Here is a 16,994-nt window from a genome sequence, read left to right on the forward strand (position 1 = left end):
ATGGTAAGGTCGCTGGGCTAGTAATCCAGAGGCACAGGCTAATGCGCTGGAGCTACGGGTTCAAATCCCACCACAGCAGCTGGTGGAATTTAAATTCAATTAATTAAAAATCTGGAATTGAAAGCTAGTCTCACTAATGGTGCCATGAAGCTATCATCGATTGTCATAAAAACCCATCTAGTCCACCAGTGTCTTTTAGGGAAGGAAATCTGCTGTCCTTGCCCAGTCTGACCTGCATGTGACTCCAGACCCACAGCAATGTGGTTGACTTTTAATTGCCCTCTGAAATGGCTATGCAAGCCACTCAATTCAAGGGCAATTAGGGATGGGCAACAAATGCTGGCCTTGCCAGCGACACCCACATTCCATGAAAGAATTAAAAAAAAAAGTGAGTTCTGATATGACGATGCACATATCATCATCCAACTCCCAGTGAAGCACACTATAGAAATGCTTAAGCAATGTCTCTGCTGGTTGTTTTTCTGGCAGGGTGCTGCTCTCCGGACCAGTCAATGTCTCCAAGCTTTTTATGCTACATAATCGTGCTACACAGAGAGGAATGAACACGCAGCTGGAAGATGCGGAGGCCATCAGGCAGTAGGCCCACAGGAAGAGGGCGATGGCGAAGAGGAGACAAAGATGTCGGTTCCCATTGTGCAGGCAGGCCAAATGGCCGAAAACTCAGTAATTGCAAACTAATTCCAGTAAGGGATGTTTACTCCCACCTTCTAGCTTTCATTCTTATCTCATTTTCAGTACAGTTGCTTCACAAATTCCACATATGAACATACGAATTAGGAGCAGGAATAGGCCACTCGGCCCCTTGAGCCTGCTCTGCCATTCAACAAGATCGTGGCTGATCTGATTGTAACCTCTCCACATTCCCGCCTACCTCCGATAACCTTTCATCCCCTTGCTTATCAAGAATCTATCTACCTCTGCCTTAAAAATATTCAAAGACTCTGCTTTCACCGCCTTTTGGGGAAGAGAATTCCAAAGACTCTCAACCTTCAGAGAAATAATTTCTCATCTTTGTCTTAAATGGGCGACCCCTTATATTTAAATAGTGACCCCTAGTTCTAGATTCTCCCACCAGAGGAAACATCCTTTCCACATCCACCCTGTCAAGACCCCTCAGGATCTTCTATGTTTTAATCAAGTCACCTCTTACTCTTTTAAACTCCAGGGGTTACAAGCCTGGCCTGACCAACCATTCCTCATAAGTCAACCCACCCCCATTCCCTGTTCTTAAGCTGAGCTGCCAGTTAGGCTCCCATTCCCCATATTTTAACCTCTGCCGCCCCCATCACCACTCAAACAGCATTGAAGGGGAAATAACGTTTAAATATTCAGAGCCTACACAAAGCTAACTTTATCTGTATCCCAAACTGTTGCCTCCCATTGGTAACTATTTGTTGCGCTAAAGCTACTTCTTAAGCTTCAGCTTTTACGAAGTGCTTCACAAGTGGCAGGAGCACCTGTGGTGGGCAAGAGACGTGGGGTTCTACAAGCTGCCTGTGATGGTCAGGCCCATGCAGCACTGAGTGTAGGGCATCAAATGTTTTCTCAACAGCTGGAGCCAAGTGCAACAAGGCAATGACTGCCAGTACCTGCCATCTCTCAGGCACTTGCTCAGTCTTCGGTAGGGTCTGGCAGGATATGCAGCCACCTTGAGAGAACACCACCTCTGAATCATCTTGCAGCAACAGCACTGCTGCTGGATAGTGCACATGGAGAGGCAGCAGACGGCAAGATAACAAGCCACAGTGTCTCTACGATATGAGTGAAGCTCGCTGTCACTGCTTTACCAATCCAGCAGGGACAGACTCCTGGAAGAGGATGCTCGAGGTCTTGTTTGCAGCACTCAAAGCTGTTCTGCACTTGGTCCCTTCTAGGAAATTCTACATTTAAAAAATAGTCTTTTGCAGCACTGTGGTGACATCCAATGCGTTGCTGCATGTTTCTGGACAAGTGCTGCATGCTGCTCATGGCAGTCGCTGAAGCTGAACCTAATGCTTTGCACTTTTGCATTAACCTGCATCTGAAGGCAGTCCTAGTTGGATACCAATCTCTTGCCTATGTCCTGACAATGTGACATGGGCTTGCAGCTTGCTCCAACCTGGCATCTTTCTCTTCTGCTTCCTCATGTGTGACTAAGTGCTTCACTCGGTGTGTCGTCCTCACACTCACTCATTGCTTGGTCTAAGTTGCTGGTAGCTTGGTTGATGCTGAGCACAGGGGGAATACTTGGCGCAACATGGACTGCTGTGCACAGAACTGTGGTGCCATTATGTCCTGGACCCTCACCTTGGGAAGGATCTACAGAAAGAGGAAAAGGACAACCAGTCACAACCACATTCCCAAGACAATGCCTTCAAAAACAGATAAGAACACAACATTTTGTGAATGACAAAATAGCTTAGCAGATCTCGCCCCAAGGGAGCAGGAGACATGGAATGAGGGGGAAGAAATCCAAAGAAGAGATACTTGTTGGGCAATAATAGTGCTTCTAAATGCAGCCTCGCCAATGCCTTCAACTGGGAAAAAAGCAAAGGCAATAATTCTCATGTGGAGTCATGGTCTTAATGAACAATGGGCCTGTTCCTGTTGTAGACCTTTCCAGATAGTTATATTCAGTTTTGGTCTGCAAGAACTCAGTGAAGAATATTAAATGAATGCATCCTGCATGTTCAGCACAACCCTGGGTGTACAAACCCCACTCTGGGATCTGCACTTTGCCATGGCCAAGAGGACTGCAGTGTGGTCTTTGTGGTGGCAAGCACTGAGTTGGACCAGAACTTGCCGGTGCTAAGTGAAAGGTAATAGTGAAATGTTAGGCTGGCCACTACATATATTTCCTATATTTTTTATTGCGTGCAAGGAAACATGTTCTCATCCTGTACCTTAGGAGGCAGGGGCAAGGGGGAGCCTTTAAAGCCCATAAAAGAGGGTGCAAGTGATCACACTTCTGAAGATACCCAAAGACTTCTTCCTCATTTTCTCCCAGGCCCACAGGACTGGCGTGAATATGTCTGTACCTTGGACATGCACTGCCAATTTCTTAAGGTCGCACAAAATCATAGCTAATTTTTATTTTTACGTAGAGATACAGCACTGAAACAGGCCCTTCGGCCCACCGAGTCTGTGTCGACCAACAACCACCCATTTATACTAATCCTACATTAACCCCATATTCCCCACCACATCCCCACCATTCTCCTACCACCTACCTACACTAGGGGCAATTTATAATGGCCAATTTACCTATCAACCTGCAAGTCTTTGGCTGTGGGAGGAAACTGGAGCACCTGGCGAAAACCCATGCGGTCACAGGGAGAACTTGCAAACTCCACACAGGCAGTACCCAGAACTGAACCCGGGTCGCTGGAGCTGTGAGGCTGCAGTGCTAACCACTGTGCCGCCCACTAATATTCCAACTATGATCTAACTACGGTCTTGTACAAATCCAACTTTGCCTCCTTGCTGTTATATTCTGTGCTTCTAGATACAAAACCAAGGATTCCAATTTTATTTTTTGTAGCCTTATCTTTGAGCTGTGAATCTGCACCCCAAGGTCCCTCTGCTCCTCCACTGCATTTAAAATCGTATCATTTAAAGTTTATTTCCTTTCCCAATTATTTATGAAATCTATTACTCTGTATTTTCCTGCATTGAACTTCATCTGAAACCAGATTTCATATTTCCACCTGCATCTGGAATATTTTGCTTTTATACATCCAATACCTATCTACCCATCCCCAAGCCTATATATGACTTCCTACAATCTTTCACAATATATGACTTCCTATATTCTTTCACAATCTTCAGCGGAATTTTCTATACTCCCCGCTCCTGCCAATCACCCACCCCTGCCCAATTTGGTGCCATGAGCAAATTGTGGTTCTCCCTAATCAAAAATCCAGATCATTTATGTATATAGTCAATAAGAGCAGTTTCCCCAACACAGACCCCTGTGCAACACCATACCACTCACCATATTCTTCCAGCTTGACTAGCTTCCCTTCCCTCTTACCTTTTGCTTTGGTAAGTTTTCTATTGCCCCTTCCCGTGACAGTCAGCTGATTAACTGCCATCCCCAAATGGCGACTGCCCATTTGGAGCCCAGACTTTGTCCACAGCATTTAATTAAAGGCCAAAGTCAAATTTGACTCTGGCCTCACACCAGATGCGGAGCAGTCGCTCTGCTGACTTTGTACCCATTTTGGATGCAATTTCAATTTCTCCTTGATTCCACGTGCCATTATCTTATGATTGGTCATGCAGGACCAAGTTTGAAAATTTGTGTTGACAGGCCTTGATTAAGATTATGTTTCTCAACGCATTTAGTAATTTCGTCCTGAATTATAGACTTTATTGGTTGACTGACAACTGAAGTAACTCAAACTGGTGTAAATTTCCTGGCTTATCTGTCTCCCTTTTTAGAGAAGTGGGTGGCACGTTTGTCTCCATGCATTCCTCTGACACAGTTTTATAAAATTATAGGCCAGAGCCTCTTCTATTTCTTCTCTAACTTCTTTCAGGACCTTTGAAATAATTATGTCCACCATCTATTCTACACCATATCTGACGGTTCAACCCTAATATCTATTTGCTGTGTTGCAACTGAAGAAAATGACCTATTTAGTATTTCTGCTATTCTTTCACTTTGCACTGCAAGCTTAATCGCATTTTGTTCCTGAAATCAGTTTTACTATTGGACTGAAATAGGAGAGAATGAAGTCATTGGTTCCTAGTTGTAGCGTTCCTAGCGTTATGACCGACCACTCAAGTCAAAGCCCCCCAATCAAAATATATGATTCTGATTGTGGTGGGAGAAACACACTGTTGATTCATTCTAGTCCTTCCACAGAACGTCTAATATATTTTAAACTTTCCAAATTAAAGAAAACCATAGCCAAGTTGACCATCTATTAACCCCCGAATGAGGCAAACCAAACCAGGTGTGTTTAGATCAACAAATTAACTGTTTAATTAGAAAAACTAATTTCTTAGACACTACCAGGATATAAACAACATTTAAAATAGAAAAAAATTAGTGTCCTTGCAGATTTATGCTCCTGCTGATGTGGACTCTTCCGGTGTGGAACAGTCTAAGGTTGCTTGAAGTCCTCACAGCCGCCGATGGGGAAGAATAGGTTCTTCAACAGTAGAACAGTCCGTAGCCTAGTTCAGCAGTTGAATTGCTTTTCTTTTCCAGCAATGAATTTCAGCAATTATAGTCAGCAGTTAAAGGAATTCGGTTATTTTCTTTTAAGAAATTAATCTGCCTCGACATCAGAATTCTGAGAGTATAATAAATAGGGTTTAAATAAACCGTGGGAGAGGTCTCATTTCCTCCAGTACATGCCGGTCCAGCTGTCTGTCTGTGTATCTATTAACTGTGAGTCAAAAGCCAGTTTTTCAGCTAGTTTCAAATGTCAATCGGCAACTTTATATCTCGTGTCCTTGGTCCTGAGTGATTGTATCCTACAGCAACAAGAATGCATATATGAAGCTGGCTGTATCCTATGGCAACGAGAATGCATTCTTTTGCTCAGTCCCTAGAGCAGTACTGATCCTGTTACAGCCTTAAAGGCACACTACTTCCCAGAAAAGAAAAAACTACAGGATCATAACACTAGTAAGTGGTTTACCATGCAGTTACATCTAGTTTGGAATTAACAAACAAAGAACAGTACAGCACAGGAACAGGCCATTCGGCCCTCCAAGCCTGCGCCAATCTTGATGCCTGCCTAAACTAAAACCTTCTGCACTTCCGGGGACCGTATCCCTCTATTCCCATCCTATTCATGTATTTGTCAAGATGCCTCTTAAACGCCACTATTGTACTTGCTTCCACCATTGGTATTGGAATTGGTATCTAACTTTGCTCTTTTGTGCCAAAGCTTTGCAAAGCAACCTTTAAGGGCAACCGTTTGCTTCTCACATCAGAGGGAATGCTGGAAAATGTCCAGATAGAAAAAGAAGAGAGCAACTGGAGTTCTTTCTAAATGTGACTTGTTGAGCCGAGGGCTGTTTTTCCTTTTTGACAAAGTTTCCAGGTTCACTTCTTTTGGCTTCAAAGTGAGAGAAATAAAAGGATCATGAGTGACTCACTGCTTCTGATAAAAGCAGTGTGCAAAACATGTAGCAGCATGAAATTGAATGAGTTGTTTACTATGCAGGAGATGCCAAAGTAGTCAACGTAGCATTTGTAATAATGTTTACAGAACACAACTTATCATCATCCTTAATGAATGAAGAAATGTCCACCTGAGAAGGCAGATGTCTCATCCAAAAGGCAGCATCTCGGACAGTGCAGTGCTCCTTCAGCTCTGCACTGACGTGTCAACCCAAAGTAGTATTTGTAATAATGTTTGCAGAACACAACTTCTCATCATCCTTTATGAATGATGTGCTCAAATCAATCTTAGTATTGTTGCACTGTTGGGATTTATCTTGGGGTTCCCCATGGCTCAGTACTAGAACCAATGGTGTTTTTGATTTACATTGCAGCTTGGACTTGGGGTACAGGGCACAATTTCAAAATTTTCAGATGACATCAAATTTGAAAGTGTCGTTAAACAGTGAGGAAGATAATAATAGACTTCAAGAGGACATATGCTGGTGGAATGGGCAGACACATGGCAGATGTAATTTAACGCAGAAAAGTGTGCGGTGATACATTTCGGTAGGAAGAATGAGGAAAGACAATAAAAGCTATAAGTGCAATTTTAAAGGGCTGCACGAAGAGAACAACCTGGAGGTGTTTGTGCACAAATCTTTGAAGGTGGCAGAACAGGTTTTTAAAAAACAGTTATTAATGTATACACACTAGATGGAATATTGTGTTCAATTCTGAGCACTACATTTTAGGAAGTACATGAAGGTTTTGGAGAGAGTACAGAGAGATTTACTAGTATGGTTCCAGGCATGAAGGATCACGGTTACGTGGAGAGATTGGAGAAACTGGGGTTGTTCTCCTTAGAGCAGAGAAGGCTAAGGGGAGATTTAATAGGGATGTTTGAAATCATGAAGAATTTAGATGAAGTAAATAAGGAGAAACTGTTTCCAGTGGCTAAATGGTCAACAAAGATAGGACACAGATTTAAGGTGATTGGCAGAAGAGCCAGAGATGACACAAGGAAAATCTTTTTTACGCAATGAGTGGTTAGGATTTGGAAATCACTGCCTGATAGGATGGTGGATACAGATTCAGTAGTAGTTTTGTAAAGAGAATTGTTTAAATATTTGAAGGATAAAAAAATTGTAGGGATTTGGTGAAAGAGTAGGGGAGTGAGACTAACTGAATTACTCTTTGAAAGAGCTGGTGCAGACTCTATGGGCTGAATGGCCTCCTCCTGAGCTGTCCTATTCTATGATTTTGACTTTGATGTTCTGATGATACTTATGCTTTAAGTAGTTACTTTTCTGGATAAACTGGTTTCTCGATTGTTTCAATGAATATAAGTTCAGTGTAATAAGTACAGAAGATGCTCAACCAGCAATAATGTTAATCTTCTGCTTGCATCTTGAAGGATAGCTCACCCTGCAATGCTGATTTTGGATGACCCTATGAGATCCAAAGGCCCATAACTAAATGACTTAGATTGGTATTTGTTTAACATACCAAAGATTAGGAATGTGATTCATCTTCATGAGTGACTTGTACATTTGGTGGGAGTTGGGTGGTGGATGTTGGGTGAGTGGGGTTGAATTTTCTGAGTCCATAATGTTCTGGTACATGTTGGCACAGCCTCAGAAATTGTAGACTTGGCTCTAATTGTGTACACTGGTACCATTTCTTTTTGTTACCTAAATTGCAAAAGTAGAACAGAACTGGAACCTCCAGCCTTCTGACTTGCTAACACTGCAATTGTAGAAACACAAGTAAATTGTACAGCAGTTGAAATTTTAAAATTTTCAGTTTATGGTAAATATTAATTCAGAGGTGTTAATCATCAGTTCTGTAGGCAGTGCAATTCACACACTGCTGCAGCAAATAGATAATGGGTTTCCTCCTCTATAGAAGTGCTCCCTAGAAGAGTGACTAGCATAGCAGAATAAGATAATCTTAGGAACAGAAGAAATGTCAAAGATAAGAAAGGACCATTCAACTCACCCAAGTGTAGCCTAGGAGTTGAAAGTCCTTAATGTGATTGTCTCCACTACTTGTTGGACAGATTATTCCAAATATATGTCACCCTTTTGAACAATGAGTACTACCTAATATATTTTTAATCTATATTTCACTAATTTTAATCTAAATGTACAGTTTTTTGGTCCTAGAATCCTAACTTACTTTGAAGGACCTTATCTACTCCATTTAGAATTTATATATTTCAGTGACAAACCACCACCACCAGCAACCACGTTCCCCCCCACCTCCCCTTACTTCACTTAATTTTAGGCACTGCTTTCTATCTCTGGAACTGATTCAATTTAACATTCCAGGGAAAGCAGCTTTAGAAGCTTCTCATAATGTTAACTTCAGATGGCAAAGGAATCAAGTCCCGGAATTTATGCCCCAGTTCACAGTGAGTGATTTTAATACCATAGATTTCGCTCAAATTCTTCACCTTCTTTAATAGTCCACTCTGGGAGACATAAATTGAAGATTCCATATCCCATGCTGGAATCAAAGAAGATTGTCTACTCATTAACTGTATTGTACAATGAAAAAGTATTTGATAATTTTATCACCCTAGTAGGTACCAGAATTGATATATTCAATTTGGGGAATTTTTTGAGACATTCCATGAATTCCCTATTTGGTGTATGGTGGCTCTCTGGTTCGAATGGACTAAGGCAGATGGTGTCAGTCTCTTTTTTTCCTGCAAATTAAAGTAGATCTCCATCAAGCAATTTTATAAAATGAAACCTGGTGTTTTAGTGGGTTTATCTGGAGAAAATTTTGACCCTGAATGGGAGCAGGCCCTTTCATGTTAGTACAGTAATGCAACTTTCTGTTGTCTTCAACAGGTCTCTAGAACTGAGGTATTTCACCTATGGAATTCTCTTTGGATGTGGATCATCTTTTGCTTTCCAGCCTTCACTAGTCATCCTTGGCCACTACTTTAAATGCCGATTAGGCCTGGCGAATGGAGTGATGACAGCTGGCAGCAGCGTGTTTTCCGTCACTATGCCTCTTTTCTTAAAGAAGATTGGTGATGCCCTGGATCTAGCTCATACACTGCAAATTCTTAGTGTATTCATGTTAATACAGATATTTTTATCATTGACATATAAACCTCTGTTACCTGTGCCTGCTGCTGAAGAAAGAAAGAAACCTCACACAACAGAAAGCCCGAAATGTCTTCATCAGTGCAGGAGATACCTAAATCTGAGAGTGTTCAGGAAGGTAACATACAGGGTTTGGGCCTTTGGAATTGCCACTGCGGTCCTGGGCTACTTTGTACCATATGTTCACTTGGTAAGTGCAGCAATCTTGCTACTGTTTTTTGGGAATACCTTTTTGAAATGGTTCTGAGCACAGAAGGACTGCTACTGATCTGCCAAATTGGATTAATGATTGGCATCTCAGATCAATTGATTTGATAATTTGATGCAAAAATATGGTTGATTTCAAAGAATCTGGAGCACAACACAATGATCTCAATAATATAAAAGCAAAATACTGCGGATGCTGGAAATCTGAAACAAAAACAAGAAATGCTGGATTCACTCAGCAGGTCTGGCAGCATCTGTGGAAAGAGAAGCAGAGTTAACGTTTCGGGTCAGTGACCCTTCTTCCGAAGAAGGGTCACTGACCCGAAACGTTAACTCTGCTTCTCTTTCCACAGATGCTGCCAGACCTGCTGAGTGAATCCAGCATTTCTTGTTTTTGTGACAATGATCTCAATGTGGCTTTGTTCAAACAGAAATGATGTGACACCACTTTACAATGGCTGTAGTAAAACTCTGGTAAATTCAAAGCAAACTCTTTTAAATCTTTATATGCTGGTGACCGTTCCTTGGGCTGTTTGTTAACATTAAAAATTTAACTAGACATTTGGTACAACTCTACATGTGCCAAGCTATAACTTTGTATAACTCCCTGCTGCCAGCCCTCCAGCCTCTCAAGATGTCCCAAAGTACTTTCACTGCCAAAGAAGTACTTGTGAAGTGTAGCCAACATTATAATTGGCACACGATAACACCCCACAAACAACAAGAAGATAAATAAGCAGATATTCTGTTTTTGGTGGTGTTGTTTGGGGATAAATTTTGGTCAGGGCACTGCGGGAACTCCACTGCTCCTCTTCAGTTAGCACTATGGATCTTCTATTTCCACCTGAGGTGGTGGTGGACAGGGCCTCAGTTGAATATCTCACCCAAAAGAAAGCACCTCTGATTGCACAATGTTGACATGCCAGCCTAGAATATGTGCTCACATGTCCGATGTGGAGGCTTTTTCTTCTGGCTCAGAGGCAAGAGTGCTACTGAGAACTTTGTGTAACAAGCATGTTAAATAGTAGTTTCCACAAAATATAATATTTAAAATGTATATACGTTGGCCGGGATTTTATGGGGCCCCCAGAGGCAGGGTGGGGGTGGGGGTGGGGGGGGGGGGGGGCGCCACGGAGTATCACGGCGGATGGCGGGGGGGGAAGGTTCTGTCACCTCCCTGTCACCAAGAGATCTTCCCGGGGGCGGGATAGGCTGACGGCAGCCTTCCCGCCCAGAGGCTAATTGAGGCCCTTAAGCGGCCTATTAACTTGTAACATGACCTCGGGGCCAGGGCCTTCCGGACTGGGGGGTGGGAACAGGAAAAGGCTGAGGTGGGGTTCTCCCCGCCTTTTCAGCCCAGCGCCAGGAGCCCTGCCTCCTACACAATATCCAGCCGATTAAGTCAACATCTCTATATTCTGATGCATCAAGGATTTGTATCCCTTCCAAATAAGTCAAAAAATATGACTCTGAAATGTAGGAAGAGGATGGAAAGTCTCTCTAGACTTTGCCTGACTATCTGGTGAACGATTAGCAAGATTGGATGTGCACACACAGAAAGTGGATTGGGACGCAGAAAATATCAGAAAATAAATTGTACCCAACACTTTCTTTGACAACAGCAGGAAGTGAAGATGCACTGACGTATAACATTAACACAAGAGGACAATTTTATTTTCTATCTGCTTGAAACATAGTGAAGAAGTTGTTAGTTGCTACCCTGGCAGCTCATTCATTACTGCTCAATAGGGAACTGAGTCATACAGACCAGGAAAAGCCCCAAGCTGTACTGAGTTAGTTAATCTCAGTTGACTCCTGATTGATATCCTATGATCTTTACACTTATGTGGATTTCAGGTGAGAGGACGGTCAGTGTTGGCAGTGATCCCCTTCATGTTGATGCAGCGTCACTGTGTAGACTCACAAGTGAAAAATAGTTAGCTAGAACCATTGCTCAACTGGAACCTTCAGGAGAGGAGAGGAGAAGATTAGAGACAAATTCATTTGAAGTATTATATTTGTCACTTAGTTAATACAGTGGAATATCTTCCTCGAAAGGAGAGGCCATCAAAACCCTCCAAATTAGATATTCCTTAACAAACGCAAATTATCCAACTTGGATTGAACTCATCCTTCTTTCAGTTTTCCATAGATCACTACAAGATTAGAATGGTCATAATGCACATTGAGAATGGTATATAAGCAGATGTGTGAGATTCCCGAAATGCATTATAAATTAATTAGTAATATCAAATAGATCCTAACAGCTCAGTATTTTCTAACACTGTTTATTGGTACAGTTTATGCATAACATTAATAACAAGTGTGACTATCAAAAAATATGGTGCCCAGAAATTCTGTGGAGGTTCCTCAGATATCCTGCTGATAGTGGCAGATTGGTGAATCCCTAAGGAAACAGTGCTGAAAATAGCCATTTGCACCATTTACCTAGGTTAGGGCAGAAGATTGGGAGAACACCCACATTGTTTCCATGCTTTATCTATTGGATAAAATGGTCACTCACTTTGTCGGAAGCCCCATAGTAACTTCTTGTATTCATTCTAACATCCATCACATGATTTTGTTGCAGATGAATTACGTCAAACAAGAGTTCAAAGAAACTGAGAAAAACTGGATACTACTCGTCTGCATTGGAGCTTCATCGGGAGTTGGACGTCTGGCCTTTGGGAAAATTGGTGACTGCATCCCTGGACCTAAGAAGATCTACCTGCAGGTAAATCAACCCACAAGAAATGTTCCATTGTTGAGGAGAGAACTTCCTGTTCTAAACTTGTATATATTTCCAATGTTCATCATTACAGTGTTGTCTGGATTTCCCTGATGGAAATTAAATGAACACATTTATGTTTTGTTAATATAAATTGGAAAGTCATGAGAACATTTCCCTCATTAAAAAGCTGCTCCTATTAAATACATAACAACAAACTGTCATCCACTAAATTATTTTAGTCAAAGATGTGAGAGAGTTACATCTCACAAGACAAAAACTGAGTGAAGAGTGCACTCAATCTTCACTGCATTAGATGTGTATTCAGAATAAACTGAATATAAAATTGGGACTCGGGCTCTGGGTTGCAACCTGAATGTCTATGGGACCCGGGTTCAATGGTTTTTGCAGTATTTGGTGGCTTTAAAGGGATTTCAATGGTACCTTCCTGGGCTCAGTTACTATGGTTTCCCTGGACTGTTTTTCCCCAGAAAGTATGTTAGGGTAGGAAATATCACCAACTTCCAGACGTGAGGAATTTATATATAGTTTTTAAAAACTGAACAGGAAATCAAACTCCTTCAAGCAAGACTAGATTCAATTATTAATTTAGCCAACTCTGTCTGGATAATGATTCAGCTCAGATCTTCAAAACCAATGTGATGAGTCTGGTGGTTGTAGAGATAGGAGTGTTGGCTTAGGGAATAATAAACATGAAGTTCTTATGATGGGAGTCATTTTGAGAGTCAACATTCATGGCTTTATAATCCTAGTATATGTAAGAACATAAAAAATAGGAGCAGGAGTTGACCATATGACCCCTCAAGCCTACTTTCCATTTAGTACGATCATGGGGGCTCTTCTGCCTCAACTCCACCTTCCTGCCCGCTACCCATATCTCTTGATTTCTTATAGCACTTAAATGTAGCATGTTCAGAATTATTAAGGTGAAATTGTTAGTTAACCTTTAGGACTTAAAATTGCCTATTCTGATTTCTATTGAAGTATTAAAATTGTAAATAAGAGCCAGACATAAGGAACTTAGTGGGTAAATGCACCATCAAGTGTAGTACCGAGCCACACCAACCAGTAAAGTACCAGAGTTGGTGCCCAGTCTATTATGAGTTAGCCAGCTGACATTAGCCAGAGCTGAGACGCAGTTGCTACAATTGGCCTCATCACCTTCAGGTTAGGGAATGGAAAATTTAGCAAGGTTTTCTTACTTCCGAGCACTGTCAAGTGAATCTTGCTGGAAAATACATATATGCGGACATCAGGTTAGCCCAGGACAGCTCTGATGCTCAATGAAGTCAAATAGCTTGCCAACATTCACTTTTTATTAGTTGTTACAGTAGTAGAGATAGAATAAGAGCTGCTTTGGATACAAACTGTTCAGAAATAATAAAAACAAAACTTAACCCTGTCAATTGTTTCTGTGAATGAGGCAACATGGAAAAATATAGTACAAGGAAAAGCTATAAGTTCAGTTGGTTGTTCAATAAAAGAGCTATACCCCAATTCCTTTTCTAATGCTTCTGCTCAACACCTGTCCTCTGTGAAGGTGCTTTATTAAGTGTATAGCTGTTTAATGGTAATGCACCAATTTGGCTATTATTTTTAATCTAAGGTGCTCACGTTGGTATTGTAATTCCTGATGAAAAAAGGCTTATTAGAAATAAAACTCCTTATGTTTCTCACTTGTAGGTGGCATCCTTTTGGGTGTTAGGGCTTATGTCCATCATGATACCACTGTGCAATGTATTTGAAGGTGTCATTGTTGTCTGTCTTTTCCTGGGACTCTGTGATGGCTGTTTCATCACCATTATGGCACCTATTGCCTTTGAGCTTGTCGGACCTCGAGAGGCTTCACAGGCTATTGGCTTCCTTCTGGGACTTATGGCTATCCCTATGACTGCAGGACCACCCATTGCAGGTTAGTGACAAATGAAAGTGGTATTTGTTTTAACATTTAATACTGGGCAGACAGGCTAAGAATGGAAAATTGAGCTAGTATTTAGGGTTGGAGGAAGAAGACACAGGATATTGACATTCATTCTTACATTTTTTAAAGTTCTTAATCTGTATTTTTTTTTTAACTTTAAGTAGAATCTGACCATCTTTGGATAAAATTTATTTAATCCTGTAATTTTAATTCCCAGGTATCATTTTAAGGAATTCCCAATCTCTGTATTTGAAACGCAAGTTATTCCATGATTGATATGATCTAGTAGTGATGTACCAGAACAAGAACTGAAGCCCCTTTAAGATTTTGGATGTCAGTTGTACATAAGTAACCATGAAATATTAAATCTTAAATCGAAACAGAAAATGTTGAAATTGCACTGCAGGCCAGCCAAATACTGAAAGAAAGCTTTGTTTGATGTGGGACCCTTCATCTTCTCAGCAGAGATTCCACTGGGCAACATTCCCCATGTGCACACTCCGTTATTATACAAGATCATTCAATAAATCAGTTGGCAAATCCTAACTAAAAGTGACCTGGCAGGGAACATGTTCTCTGTTTGCTATTAATAGCAAAGTCATAAACATGTATGTGAAGAATATGTTTATGATTTCACTGCAAATAGAAGACAGAGAAAGCTTCCCCCCAACACAAACTTCATTTACTGTTGGAAATCTTAGTCATAGTCATAGAGATACAGCACTGAAACAGACCCTTCAGGCCACCGAGTCTGTGCCGACCAACAACCACCCATTTATACTAATCCTACATCAAGCCCATATTCTCTACCACGTCCCCACCATTCTCCTACCTGCACTACGGGCAATTTACAATGGCCAATTTACCTTTCAACCTGCAAGTCTTTGGCTGTGGGAGGAAACCGGAGCACCCGTTGGAAACCCACGCGGTCACAGGGAGAACTTGCAAACTCCGCACAGGCAGTACCCAGAATCGAACCCGGGTCGCTGGAGCTGTGAGGCTGCGGTGCTAACCACTGCGCCGCCCAAATCTTCCTTTATTTAAAAAAAAACAATTTTGTCCCATTTCGTAATTCTGCATGTGGATCATTTTTAAATCGAAATTTAATTTACAGTTGAATACTGATAAAAGCTTGACTGTTCCAGAAGGAACTTGGATCAGGTTTGTGATTATTCAGATATATGGGGCTAGAACTTCGATGACTGTGACAAAAGTGAAGCATTTTCAGGCGAGGGGCAGAATTTGGGGAATTAGCTAGATATGGTGGAGTTCCAGCCTTTCTAAAGTAACAGTAAAGTTGGTGGAAATAGAGCTGGGCAGAAGGTGGATCCTACTCCTAAGTGGTGCATGAATGGAAGTACTAGGGTAATGAGAGACCAAAGCCAGTCTGTCAAAAATTTTGTCATTTAAACCACAATTGCACCTGACTTGATTAAAGTCTGTGTAAGGGAGACTTCAGGTACATATAAAACTTGCCAAACCAGAAAATGGACGAGTCCTCAGGCTTTGCAATTGGAAAAATCATTTTTCAGCTGTGCTGTTAAAAAAATGAATTCTGCCAGTTGCCTTTAAGTGGAGAAATCTTTTTCATCCCATCCTTTCTTTCATGGAGTTCACAATGGCCAATCCCTTATGACAGAGGCAAAACAGAAGCAGTAAGAGGAGGAAATGAGAGGCTCATGAAATAAGGTTACACCAAAGGAGAAGACCCACCACTCCCTTGAAGGTGTATCAGAAGAAGTGTGCTTACGTAAGCAACAGTTCTGCAAGGACAGACGGAAGGAACTGGTTCCTGTTGCAATGCGGCTTCCAAATATCTTCTCAAAAGCATTTTTTAAAAATGCATTTCTGAACCCTAGATTTCATTTCACAAAGTAGCACGTACCTATCTACAAATCTTTCTTTCTTTAACCACCGTGCTTCTTGTGTTGTCTCTGTACTATTCTGCCACTCTGTCTCCATGGCGCAGTATCAATATAAATTTAATCCCACTTCCCCACTCTCTCTTCATAGTCTTGAGGGTTATGATTTCAAATAGTGCTTGGCTACGCTGAGAATTAACCTCTTGTCATCAAGGTGTCCCTTTTTTCAGGGTATCTGAGTTCAAGGGGAATGTTCCATCAGGGTAGGTTGCCACTGCAGATACATGGGCAGCTTGTTCCTGTATCCTGAAACCTTCATGAGCCGACATCAGAGGGGAAAACAGAAAATGCTGGAAACGCTCAGTGGGTTCGGCAGACTGTGAAGGGAACAAATGGACTAAAGGGCCAGATTTTGCTGTGAAAGTAAAGGCCTGTGAACAACGCACACAGTCATCAATGCAAAATTCAGCCAGCAACTTTTAGCAAAGAAGAGATAACCTGTGAATTGAAAATCACCACAAGTTGTTGGCCAGTTTGCACCACTCCATTGTTAGTTTTGCAAAAACAGCACTCTCACCCGTAAAATCCCCATGATTTTCATGAATGCTGGATTTGTACATTAATTGCCCAGTTAACTTGCCACAGAAAGTTATGTTTAGTAATTAATAGCTTAAGTACCCTGTTAACAACATGTTAATTGTCAATGACTGCCAATCAACATCCCTTGCCCAAAAAGTGAACAATTATAAGTATGGAATCTCATTCCTTCGGGTTGTGAATTGCTTTAGGAGTTTAAAAATGTCAAATTTTTACAAGGAAAACATTTTTTTGTACTTGTCTGTTTTTCTCTCTCAATCTAATTTTACTTTCCCTCCCTATATTTTCCCTTCTGTTCTTAAATTCGCCCATTCTAATTCACCCTCCTTCTCAGTGCTTCCTGTGTTTATTTCCCAATCCTTTAATTAGTTAAGGAGATACTGTTTGTGCTGTCCCAGGTCAGCTGCCCAAGGTC

General features: G+C 41.4%; 1 protein-coding gene across 2 annotated transcripts in view; it reads left to right on the forward strand.

Annotated features, from left to right (window-relative positions):
• Window positions 1-16,994, forward strand: part of slc16a2 (solute carrier family 16 member 2) — a 98,016-nt gene that overhangs the window by 76,402 nt on the left and 4,620 nt on the right. For both annotated transcript variants that reach the window (XM_068047262.1, XM_068047261.1), the window contains 3 exons: window positions 8,983-9,433; window positions 12,041-12,184; window positions 13,883-14,111. In XM_068047262.1, coding sequence (XP_067903363.1) covers window positions 8,983-9,433; window positions 12,041-12,184; window positions 13,883-14,111 — 824 coding nt within the window. The remainder of the gene's footprint in view (window positions 1-8,982; window positions 9,434-12,040; window positions 12,185-13,882; window positions 14,112-16,994) is intronic.

The sequence above is a fragment of the Heterodontus francisci genome, chromosome 15 (assembly GCF_036365525.1).
Source record: "Heterodontus francisci isolate sHetFra1 chromosome 15, sHetFra1.hap1, whole genome shotgun sequence".
NCBI lineage: Eukaryota > Metazoa > Chordata > Chondrichthyes > Heterodontiformes > Heterodontidae > Heterodontus > Heterodontus francisci.